General features: G+C 43.2%; 1 protein-coding gene across 1 annotated transcript; it reads left to right on the top strand.

The window, feature by feature from the left end:
* Positions 1–11,836: 11,836 nt before the first annotated feature.
* On the top strand, positions 11,837–12,829 carry LOC143039344 (uncharacterized). The gene is made up of 2 exons (XM_076209225.1): positions 11,837–12,326; positions 12,723–12,829. Exons 1-2 carry the CDS (start codon positions 11,837–11,839, stop codon positions 12,827–12,829), a joined length of 597 nt encoding a protein of 198 aa, XP_076065340.1.
* Positions 12,830–13,300: the final 471 nt, after the last annotated feature.

Here is a 13,300-nt window from a genome sequence, read left to right as displayed (position 1 = left end):
ATTCGATAGCATCTCTGATGATAGTTTCCATTATTTTTCCTACGATCGAAGTCAAACTAATAGGCCTATAGTTATTTGGTTTCTTTTTTGTCACCTTTTTTGAATATGGGAGTAATGTTAGCTAGCTTCCATTCTCTTGGGACATCTCCGGATATGATGGATTTCTTGAAAATAATTTCTAATGGAACAACAATCTCATTTTTTCATTTCCTTTAAGATTCTTGGATGCCAACCGTCAGGCCCTGGTGTTTTATTAACTTTGATTTTGTCTATACACCTTTTAATTGTTTCTTTTGTTATATTTTACCGTAGTGAGTAAGTTTACCCAGACTTTTCACAGGTTTTCAGTTTGGAATTCACTTTGAGGTATTTCGTTTACGAATACCGAGCTAAAATAATTGTTTAAGATATTACACATTCTTCATTTGAATATTCAAGTTGACCGTCAGCAGATAATAGTGGACCAATGTGATTCCTAACAACCTTTTTATCTCTAATGTAACTATAGAATTCTTTGGGATTCTCTTTGGATTTCTCAGCGATGTTCATTTCGTATTGTCGTTTTGTTTTTGTTATTGTATTTTTTTAATATATCTGTATTGATACATAACTTTCATAGTCATTAGATGCACCCGAGCACTTATATTTCTTATAAGCCTGTCTCTTTTTAGCAATACTTTTTTCAGTTTCTTTGTCGAGCCACTTTGGGCGAGCCTGATTTGGGGGACGTCTGTCCTTAAAAGGAATGTAAGTTTGAATCATCTTAGTGAGCGTATTTTGAAATATTTCCCACATCTGATCTACAGGCCTTTCGTTTAATTTTTCCTCCCAATCTGTAAGCTGAAGCTCCTGACGTAGTTCTATGAACTGAGCTTTACTGAAATCGGGTATTTTAGAAGCACAAGTATCTATTCTAAAATTGTTTAGGAGTTTGAATCTGACTAAGTTGTGATCGCTATTTGCAACAGATTCACCGACTTCTACATCAGTTGCCATGCTTTCGCGGCTAGTGATCAATAAATCGAGTAAGTTTCCATATCTTGTGGGCTCTTTTACATGCTGAATTAAGTAATTGTCACCAAGAAAATCAATCAAGCGACTACCTATATGGCCATGTTCAAGGGTCATCCAATCAATGTCAGTAAAATTGAAATCACCCATTATCAATAAATCCCGGTTGCAGAAACTAGACAGTTCTTGAAATAACAGTTTGTCGTCTGCTAATGATCATGTCTTTGGCCTATATATTACACCTATCATTTTTTTGTCCATTTGTTTGGGTTAACTCAACCCACAAACTGTCATATGCATCCTGTTTCACTTTCTCTAAAACACAAGCATGAACATTGTTTTTAACGTACAATAGAACACCCCCACCTTTCTTGTGGTTTCTATCCTGATGAAAGTGTTTAAATCCCGCAATATTAAATTCAGCTTCGAACTCTGTACCATTTAACCATGTCTCAGTTATTCCTATCATATCGAGATTTTCGCTTTTGACATACGCCTGTATTTCTTGAAATTTGTTCCTAATACTACGAGCATTAAAGTACATAGTTTTAAGAAACTCGTGATTATTTCTTTTTGCCACATTTTGAGTTTCAATATCATGTCTTATATTATCATTTTGTTTTTTATTTATGCCTTGCTCTATATTATTATTATTTGGTCCTTCTTTTCCATTCTTAGAAAGAATAAAGAGAGGCTAGCAAGAAGTGTGGAAGCTAGAGGTGGAGAGAGTGAACTTAAAGGAAAGACCAAGAATGAAATGGATGGATGGGGTGAAAGGGGCTTTGTATAAAAGGCAAATGCATGTTGAGCATGGAAAGGAAGAGGGAAGAAATAGGTGTGAGTGGGGAATGGCTGTGAATAGAATATAAATTGATGGAGCCAGAAGTGACTCCACCTCATCTTTTCTGTTTTGACTTAAGAGGATGAGGGAAGGTTGCCATGTCAATAAAGTAACTGGCCTTTAGTCACAATCCAAAAGGCAGGCACTGCAAGCCCAATGGTTTCCATGTATCTGGACTGAGGGAGTAATACATCCCTTACCTCCTCTGTGAAGGGATGTTGCACAGTCAACCTAAATCTATGGGGTGAGTGGTACATAGATAAATGGCTCTGAGTTTCCAGAAATTTGTTGTAATGACATATTAGGTCCAAATTTCATGACTCACTATTGGCTTTAGCAGGCCAGGGAAAATCCTTCATGCTTCCAGCCACGCTGCTTGTAGTGTTGTGCCTGCATCAGTGAATACACTACTTTTTTCAGATCACATTCCCCGTTGCAGATCAATCACTAATACTCTCTTCAATAAAAGTCAAATTCTCACAGGCAGCATTAGTTGCCTGATGTATGATGATGCATCACCATGTTCATGTTATAAGATATAAAGTTACAGTAGTATTGCTCATTCTCTTTCTTTCTGAATATTAATAACCACAGAAAATATGGTCAAGCCAGTTCACAGAACATGGGGGTCACTCAGCTACAACTACAAAATAGATATAATCAAGACACCAATGTTGGCATCCTCATACTCACTCATGCCACACGATGATGATAAGTTCATACAGTCTAAAGTTAAAAGGATATTACCAGAAGGGGTTATGTAAGAGAGCATGTCTCTTTGGAGGACACAAGTTTTCATAGTGGCTAATGAGTGCCATAAAAAAAATTATATATACATACATACATATATATATATATATATATATATATATATATATATATCCGCCATGGGATACGAACCCTGACCCTGAGAGCTTCTAAATAATGTTCATATATATATATATATATATATATATATATATATATATTATATATATATATATATATATATGTATATATATATATATATGTATATATATACATATATATATATATATATATATATATATATATATATATATATATATATATATATATATCTACAGTCAAACCATTAACAGGATTACTCAACTGGATGCAAGCTCACTTTCTAGAAAAGATGATATTGCCACAGAACTCTCCTGTTAAATGCACTACAATTTTTTACTTTAATTTTTTTTTTCATCACCATACTTCTATGAAAACTGTTATAAACAGTCACATGCTTCAAAAGAACTATTGATAACCTTATTTAACAAAACAATCTGAGTAGAACTTAAGCTTGTGTGAACAACTTTGTTAGGGTAGGGATGATTCAAACAGGAACATAATGAGAATTTTGCCAAATTTTGAGAGGTTGCCCAGAACCACAGCCTTATTTTCAATGAGGAGTCTCATATCCACGTCAATAGATTTCATTGGTTGTTAACCAGATGCTGAGCACTTAACCACTTCAGTACTATGATGCTGAGATAGGCATCATGAGGCACGAGTGGGTACACGATAGGATGCAAACGTCAGTGTCTTGATTATTTATGTTTTTTGTAGTTGTACATGAGTTATCCATGGATTCTGTGAACTGATTTGATCACATTTTCTGTGTTTATTAATATTCAGAGTAAAAGAGAATGAGTAATACAGAAGTGATGAATCATACATATGGCAGCCAATGCCGCATGTGAGAATTTGCAGTGTACATCCATACAAAAACACAAACACACCAAGATCACAAAATTAGCACTCTAAAACCAATACCAAACTTCATACTCTGCCAGAACCCTCCAGACATCTGTCTAAATGAGAAATCCTTCCCACAACAAATAAGAATCATACTGGTATAACTGTGTTTGGGCCACCACCTAACATTGAAGCAGTAACAATACGTAACTGGATTGGTCACAGAATCAAATTACTCCAGATGCAATCACCACATGAATGTATCAAGTGCAAACATGGGGAAATATTACCCTCTCAAGGAATGACAGAAAAGTCATTAGCAGTGGGTATTTAGCCTGCATGCTGATTAGACATTGCCTGGAGGTGACGCAGTGTCAAATACTGGGCTGTTGGAACTAATGTAAACATAAGATTTATATCCCTGTGAACCCAACAATAATCATGTGTAACCTTATAGTGTTTTGAGAAAGATTTTATATAAAAAGATGTTCGACAGCATTTTTAGTGTGTAGTGATCAACTGTATATTAATCAAAGAATTACAAATTGCATTAGTCTTTAATTACCCTATTTCTTACCCTATCTGGGATACAAAAAAGGTACAGAATAACTCATTTAACACTGCTCCTCCTCTAATCTTATCTAGAAAACAGGACATTATTTCCCTTTAGTAACTCATAGGCCAATTGAACAGCTGTTACCGGTTAGCTGAAAGCTATGGATCTGCAAGGGACTTGTAATCAGCTTTGCCACAAAAATTTAATTCAGGTATCCTTGACTTTCTTAAAATAACACTGTTCCCCCCCTACTATCTCTGTTCCCTTCCTAATCCTCTCAACACCTATATGCCTTTCCTACTGTAGTGACGCACCGCTGGTCAAAACCAGACTGGCCATGACACGTGTGTGTGAAATTGGGAATTAAATTCCCATGGGCTTTTAGGGTGGGCCCGTTTGGAGGGTGATTTTTAAATCATGAGTGTGTGTGGGTTTGACCACACACACTCATACACTCACAAGATGTGCATACATATGTGATATAGGCATGCACATCTCGGTGAATGCACCCTTTCTAATATGATCGATGTATGCAGTGGATATGTGTGTATAGCTAATGGTGTAAAATTTTTAAGAGGGGAGGGTGATTCAATGTATGCGTGTGTGTGGCTTTGGCCGCACCCACTCATACATTTATTGGATATGCATACCTATGTGAAATACATATGAACATCCCGGTGAATTCACCCTTCCTGACATGAATGGAGTATACAAACAAAAGTACAATATAAGAAATTTAAAGGGGGGGGGCTGACACTCCACCAGCCAATGCAATTTGTACGGACTTGAGTGGCTGCATAGGTGGCGCACAAGACCCTCAGATGTTGTCGGAGGCCAACCTGAGCTAGGCCTATATACTCGCTGTAGTTGGCAAGCATAGTTAGCAAAGATACCTTGGCCAGCCAGCCAGCCAGCAGCCAATCAGAAAATCGGGGAAGCTCCCCGGGGACCCGCCAGCCTCCTTTAAAAGGACGGCGTCTTGCCGAGATGACCAGTTCTCTCCCGGGCACATCTGCAAGCAGCAATTCTCTCCAAGCAGTTCTCCCCAGCAAGATGCCTCAAATGCAGTCCTCTCCAGCAAGTAACATCACCAAGCTTGAAACAGCCCTTCACACCACCCCACAACACTTAATGAGGCCCTCGCTCCGGACCTTCCCTCTACGAGCCCTCGTCCATGACCGAGCCTCATAAACATTAAATCTTAGTGTTAGTGTTAGGGTGAAACTGGGAAAGGAGATGTGGGTCTTTGTAAGTGCATATGGGCCTGGCAGTGAGAAGAGTGTAGAAGAAAGGGAGGCCTTTTGGATAGATTTAAATGAGTGCATAGAGGGTTTAGGGAGAAGTGTAAATGTAATAGTACTGGGAGACCTTAATGCTAGGGTAGGAAAGGATCCAATTGATGGAGTGGTTGGGAAATGTGGAGTTCCAGGAAAAAATCGTAGTGGAGAGTTGATGGTGGAAATGTGTCTAGAAAGAGAGTTGATGATAGCAAATACAGTGTTTTGGAAGAAAGTCAAGCATAAGTACACATGGGAGAGGGTAGTGGAGGGAAGGGTGGTAGATAGAGCTTTAATGGACTATGTAGTGGTAAAAAGGCCTATGATAGGAAGAGTTAAGGATGTACATGTGCTAAGGGGAGAGGGTGGGGGAATATCGGATCATTTTCTGGTGGAAGGTAAGTTGAGAGTGGAGGATAGATGGAGAAAGAGGAAAGAGACAAAAGGTAGGGAGGTGCTTAGAGTCAACTCCTTAAAGGAAAAGGAGGAGTACAAGAGGAAGCTGAGGGAGGAGTGAAGGATAGAGTGGAGGAGGAATGGGGATGGTTCAAGGAGGGAGTCACAAAGTGTGCAGAGATGGTGTGTGGAACAAGAAGGACAGGAGGAAATAGAAGGAAGGGTAGTGAATGGTGGGATGAGGAAATGAAGAAGGTTGTAGAAGAAAAGAAGCGAGCTTACACAGATTGGTTACAAAATAGGATGAGGGAGGCATATGAGACGTACAAAGAGAAGTAAAGAAAAAGGTAAAGGAGGCAAAGAGGAGAGCAGATGTCAGGTGGGGTAAGAGTATGACAGAAAAATTTGAAAGTAATAAAAAGATGTTTTGGAAAGAAATTAAGAGAGGAAGAGGAGGCGAATCAAGTACAGAAGAAAAGGTAAAAGGTGCAGATGGAGAGATGATAATGGAGGAAAAGGCAGTAAGGGGAAGATGGGCGGAATATTTTAGGGAGTTGCTAAATGTGAAGGAGGATAGTGAGGGAAAGATAGCTGCAGTGGGAAATGCTAAGAAGATGAGAGTGATGAGTGAGGAGAAATAAGGAAGGATGAAGTGAGGGCACCTGTAGGGATGATGAAAGCAGGTAAGACACCTGGTCTGGATGGATGTCATGCAGAATGTCTCAAAAAAGGAGGTACAGTGTTGGTGGACTGGTTGGTGAGGTTATTTAATGTTTGCTGGAGAGAGGGTAGAGTGCCGGAGGACTGGAGGAATGCGTGTATAGTTCCACTTTACAAGGGAAAAGGGGACAAGTGTGAATGTAGTAGTTTCAGAGGGATTAGCTTGTTAACTGTAGTTGGGAAGGCTTATGGGAGGATCTTGATTGAGAGGAAGAGAGGGAGTAATTGGTGAGGAACAGTGTGGATTTAGGACAGGTAGAGGGTGTGTAGATCAGATTTTTGTGGTAAGACAGATTTGTGAGAAAGCTATAGGAAAGGGGAAGGATGTTTTTTGGGCTTTTATGGATCTGGAAAAGGCTTACGACAGGGTAGACAGAAAGGCACTGTGGGAGGTTATGCGGATATACGGGATAGGAGGAAAGCTTCTCGGAGCTGTCAAGAGTTTTTATGAGAGTAGTAGAGCTTGTGTCAGGAGAGAGTGAGTGGTTTGAGGTAAAGGTGGGACTTCGTCAAGGATGCATTATGTCACCCTGGCTGTTCAACTTATACATGGATGGGGTAGTGCGAGAGGTAAATGCAAGGGTAGTGGGCAAGGGATTGGAGATGGTTAAAGAAAATGGAGAAAAGTGGGAGGTTAGCCAGTTGTTGTTTGCGGACGACACTGCGCTGGTGGCAGGATCGGAGGAGGGTTTGAGGAAGTTGGTGACAGAGTTTGGGAGAGTATGTGATAGAAGAAAGCTAAAGATACATGTGGGTAAAAGTAAGGTGATGAGATGTACAAGGGGTGAAGGTGGCAGTAATCTGGAAGTGAGCATTAAGGGAGAGCAACTGGAGGAAGTGGATAGTTTTAGATACTTGGGTGCAAATGTGGCAGGAAAAGGTGGAGTAAAGGTGGAGGTGGAATGTAGATTGAGAGAAGTGAGTAAATGCCTTGGTGGATTAAAAAGTGTAATGAGGAATAGAAATTTGGGAATGGATGCTAAGAGGAGACTGTATGAAGGAGTGATTGTTCCAACAGCACTGTATGGAGCAGAAACATGGAACATAAGAGAGGAAGAGAGAAGGAGCTTGAATGTGTTTGAGATGAAGTGTCTGAGAAGTATGATGGGGGTTACTAGGCTGGATAGAGTGAGAAATGAGGAGGTGAGGAGGAGAACAGGGTTGGAAAGGGAGTTGGGAGATAGGGTTGATGAAAGAGTACTAGGATGGTTTGGACATATGGAAAGAGTGAGTGAAGAAAGACTAGTAAAAGAGGTATGGAAGGCGGATGTGGAGGGAGTGAACATGAGGGGACGTCCTAGGATGAGATGGATGGATGGGGTGAAGGGGGTTTTGGGGAAGAGGGGAATGTCTGTTGAGGAAGGACGGGAGAGGACAGAAGACAGGGGTGAATGGAGAATGGTTGTATATGGAAGATGTTATGATGCATGAGGTGGAATGGATGGGGGATGAGGTAGTGTGTGTGAGCAAAATTTTGACGCAGCCCGAAGGGATTTCTCCCCGTCTTCTCCTTTATATGGAGGGACGGAGAGGGGGGGTCGCCGATTTATGAGGCGGCCCTGCTGTGGATGTGCTGTGTCTTGCGACACTGCTTCTGACCCAGGGCAGTGGACAGGGTGCAGGGATGACCCGTCATCCAGGAGGTGCTAAGATGAGAGGGAGGGTGGAGGGGTGTGGAGTGTTTTTGGGGATGAAATGGGTGGGAATGATTTTATGCCTTTCCCTTTTTGGCTACCTCCCTAGTAAGGGGGAAAAAGCCTTGGTATATGTATGATGTATGTATGTTAGTGTTGTTGTGGGTGTCATTTCCCTGCCTTGTCTGAACCAAACCACGACACTACTACACTGAACAGACTTCCTCTAAAACTACAGTACTACATTCATGTGTATTCCCTTTCCCATTGTAAAGTGGAACTATACAAGCACTCCTTTAGTCCCTCAGCACATTCCTCTACCTTAAGCATACATAAAACAATCAGTCCATAATAACAGTTCCTCCCTTCTTAAGACACTCAGGTGCCTTACCAGATTTTGTCACTTTCACTGCTCTTTGTATCTAATTTTTTCCTATAGCCCTGTTATTTTCTTCTATCACAGTCATTTTCTTAGCACCTCTCACTGCTACAACCAATCCCTCCTAACTTCCTCCAATTCAGCAATGCTCTGAAACACTCTACCTGTCTTCTCCTTACAGCCTTAGTTTCCACTAGCATATATCCACTTGTACCCTTTACCTCTTCCTATCCACCTGACTCATTCTTCATCCTTTTTCACTTCCAAAATATCTTTTTATTCTTTCCAAGTTCTCCATCAAACTTCTACCCCATTTTATGTGTGCCCGCCTCTAATTTGCCTCCCTCATCAAGGATTTTGCTTTTCTTCTTGTATTTCTGATATGCTTCCCTAATTCTACACACTTGCTTCTCTTCAACCACCACTTCCATCTCTTCATATCACCATTCCCTCTCTCCTTTTGTTTCCTTCCATCCTCTTTGTCCCACATACCCTCTTTATGCATATAACTTCCTCCTTGAAACATGACTTTTCCTCTTTTCCTTGTGGTTCTACTTTATATCTCACTAATGCTCATACTTCTCTCAGCTTCTGATATTTTTTCTCTTTATCGTTCTCATTCAATTTGTTTATTTTTAGAACTTCTAATCTGTACTATTACCTCCACTATCAATATCCATATTATGAAAAATTGAGAATCCCCCACTCTCACCCCTGAAATCATGGAGATTGAGACCTCTTCTAATCCTCACTTCAGGTACCACTACACAGTTCATTAATGCCCTATCTAACTCCCACACGTATCTCAGCTTCCAATATTCTTTCTGTTTATCCTCATTCAATTTGTTTACTCTTGGCACTTTTCTAATTCCCTTCTTTTTAATCCACTCTCAATTTCCATATTAAAAAAAAAAAAAAAAAAAAAAAAGATCCCCGACCCTCTCTCTTGAGAGCACAGAAATATTCAGAACTCTTGTAATCCTCACTTTGGATAGCACCACACAGTCTATCAATGTCCTATCAAACATCACCCTTTTCTATGTATGCAATATAACTCTTAGCTCTTCTTAAACACTCTCTAAGCATATCATTAACATGATCTCTCTACTATAACTCTTAATTGACATCCCAAACCTCACTACTCTTCCATCTATTGGCATATCCGGAGAGGTCCCAAGAGAATGGAAGCTAGCTAACGTTACCCCTATATTCAAAAAAGGTGACAAAAAGAAACCAATTAACTATAGGCCTATAAGTTTGACTTCAATCATAGGAAAAATGATGGAAACTATCATGATATGAGATGAACATCATTTAGAAAGTAACCATTTGATAAATGATAGCCAGCATGGTTTCAGACGGAAACATTCTTGCATGACAAACTTACTCAAATTCTACAACACAGTTATCTGGAATTATGACAAAAGAAGCAATATAGATTTAATACATCTTGACTTTGCAAAAGCTTTTGATACCATCCCCCACATAAGACTACTTACTAGATTAGCTTCACATGCAATAAGTGGTAGCCTATTAAGTTGGACTAGTAATTGGTTGAATGATTGAAAACAGAGAGTTGTTTTAAATGGAAAAACTTCTAGATGGAAAATTTTACAAGTGGAGTTCCTCAGGATTCCGTTCTTGGACCACTTCTATTCATAGTATACATACATGATATAGACCATGGACTAAAATCTACTGTTTCCAAATTTGCTGATGATACAAAACTGCAGAATGGCAAATGATCACCTAAACCAATTAGATATTCAAGAAGATTTGGATAAATTACAGCAATGGTCTGAAAAGTGGCTAATGAAATTTAACACGAGTAAATGCAAGGTAATGGACATAAGTAAAAATAACAGTAAGTACGATTACAGGCTATTTGGAAATTGGTTAACAAAAGTGAATAGTGAAAAAGATCTAGGCGTAATTATCAGTAACGATTTCAAATCATCCAAGCAGTGTATTTCAGCCTCTGAGAAAGCAAATAAAATTCTAGGACTGTTTGCGCAATCTCAACAGCAGGCCTGCACCCTCTCCCTCAGAAGGTGGACACCATCATAGACTTCCCACAGCCAACATCCGTCAAGATGCTGCGCCAATTCCTTGGGATTGTCAACTACTATCATAGATTCATCCCCGATGCAGCCGCCAAATTCGCACCACTGAACGACCTCACCAAGAACCGTTCCAAGCGGTCGGTCGGTCGTACCCGTGAAGTGGTCTCCTGAAGCTACCCACCCAAGAATTTGGGCAGGTCAGGGCTGCTATTGCACGGGCTGCCCGCCTGTCCTACTCAGTGGCCCACGCCCCCACCTTCCTTACCACCAATGCCTCCTCCACAGCGATAGGCGCAGTCCTCCAGCAGAGGGTCAACGGACAGCTCCAAACGATTGCATTCTTCTCCAAACAACTGGATCCTACCCAAATGCGCTATAGTGCATTCGACAGGGAGCTTCTGGCCATATTTTCAGCCGTGAAGCACTCACTTCCTCTATTTCTTAGAAGGAAGGCCGGCCATTTACCATCCTTACCGACCGACCACAAACCGCTCACCCACCCATGCGCTGGACAGGGTCTCCGACCACCACTCACCAAGAGTCTCTCGGCAGCTGTCATTCCTATCCCAATTTGATACTCACATTGAGTACATCAAGGGAGAGGACAACCAAGTGGCCGACGCCTTGTCCAGAATTACCTCCAGCATCCTCCCCGATCACCACCACGTCGACTACGCCCGCATCGCCACCTTCCAGGGTAACGACGAGGAACTCCGTCTCCTACGCCTGCATGACACCTCATCTCTGCAGCTCCGACAGCTCCCCAACACTCCTGTACCATTGTGGTGTGACGTCTCAATAGGCAAACCCCGGCCGTACATCCCCGCCTGTCATCGTAAGGATGTGTTCTCGGCATTCCACGACCGCAGTCATCCTGGTATCCGGGCAACACAACGTCTCCTCACGGATCGGGTCGTCTGGTTAGGCATCAATATAGACGTCAGAGAATGGACCCGCACCTGTCTTCCCTGACAGTCTTCAAAGGTCACGCGCCACGTCCACTCCGACGTTTCCCTACACTGACAGCACGATTCCAATCAGCCCATGTAGATATTGTGGGCCCCCTTCCACCGTCCCGTGGCATGCGTTACCTGCTCACGTGCGTCGACAGGTACACCAGGTGGCCAGAGGCGATCCCTCCCCGGATATATCTGCCGAGACAACAGCCCGTGCTTTCCCCTCCGGTTGGGTATCCAGATTCGGCGCCCCCCAAACCAGTGTCACCGACAGGGGCTCCCAGTTCGAATCTGATCTCTGGTCCAGAATGCTCAAGTTCCTTGGCACCAACCAGAACCGGACTACCGCCTACCACCCTCAAGCCAATGGACTAGTAGAAAGATTCCACCGACAGCTGAAGGAGTCGCTCAAGACACAGCAATCTTCTTGCAACTGGGCCGACGCCCTCCCCCTGGTGCTCCTCTCCATTCGCAACACTTCCAAAGTCGACAGTGACGTGTCTCCATCTCAGCTAGTATACGCTGAAAACCGCCTTCCTGGGGAGATCGCCACTCCCGCCGTTGGCGATCCCGATCGTTACGCCCTCCTTCAGCTCATCAAGGAGACCTTCGCCCCCCCCCCACCACCACCACCACCTCGGACGCCACAGTCAAAGCCAGTGCATGTTCCCCCGGCCCTCGCTGCTAGTGACTACGTTTTCGTCAGGCGGGACTCCAGACGAACCCCTCTCCAACGCCCGTACGATGGACCCTTCAAAGTCATCAGCAGATCGGCGAAACACTTCCTCATCCACCGAGGTGTTAAGCCAGATCGCATCTCCATCGACAGGCTTAAGCCAGCTTACCTTCCCCTTTCTTCCCCTACCAACGCTCCCCATCACCTCCAATTTCTCTTACAACATGGTCCTTACCCCATCCCCACCACTGAGCAACGCCCCATATCGAGTGTTCCCCCCGAACCTCAGGACACCACCCCTCCCCCCAGGACAACTCGTCCCTTCAGGCCAACCCTTTCCACCTGATCCACACAGCCAGGCTCAGTCAGATTCCACGCGGCAACCGCCCCCTCCATCACCCAAGCCAACCCTGCATTCCACCACCAGTGTTCCCCCAAGCCCCCAAATCCCTAACTTCCCTCCGAACTCACCCTCCCCTTCACAGCAACCATTCTCACCTGACCATATATCCCCACAGCTCCATGCCCACCCGGACCACCCTCGCCAAAACAGCGACCACGCCTCCAGCACGCTGCCGCCGCCTTCTCTACCATCCAGACCGTCCTCTCCGGAGATGCTATCTGATGGCACAATGACCCGTTCTGGCCGGGTGGTAAAAAGGCCGGCCCGATTCTGCCACACCACTCGCGTCTCGCCCTACCCTCCGCGGCGATCACTCCCAAAGAAGGGGGGGGGGATATTGTAGCGACGCGCCACCAGTCTAACTAAACCAGACTGGTCGTGACGCATTACATACACTTATTGATCACAAGAAATACCTCTTGCCTGGGTCTCTACCCACTACTCCTAGAAGGCATACTAGTATGTCTTTTACAATTAAGGTTATGTGTACATGTATTTAATAAGTTAGAGTCATGTCAATTGTTGAAGTGCTGCACGGTCCTGGTCGGTCCCCACTGTCCAGCCGACGTGGTTAGTGTCCTCTGTGTCCGTCGAGTCCCATCCGGTCCAGCCGACGTGGTTAGTTTCCTGCACCCGTCGTGTCCCATCCGGTCGGGCCAAGGCATCATTCGCAGTTACCTAGGTGAAAAAGGA

The sequence above is a fragment of the Oratosquilla oratoria genome, chromosome 26, assembly GCF_046742065.1.
Source record: "Oratosquilla oratoria isolate Oo_2021 chromosome 26, ASM4674206v1, whole genome shotgun sequence".
NCBI lineage: Eukaryota > Metazoa > Arthropoda > Malacostraca > Stomatopoda > Squillidae > Oratosquilla > Oratosquilla oratoria.
Note: the sequence above shows the minus strand (reverse complement) of the source record. Positions and strands in the feature narration are given on the sequence as shown.

Coding starts and splice junctions, on each gene's coding strand:
- LOC143039344 (XM_076209225.1), top strand. CDS start 11,837: ATGCTCAAGTTCCTTGGCACCAACCAGAACCGGACTACCGCCTACCAC. Junction 12,327..12,722: donor ACACTTCCTCATCCACCGAG/GTGTTAAGCCAG, acceptor ATATCCCCACAG/CTCCATGCCCACCCGGACCA.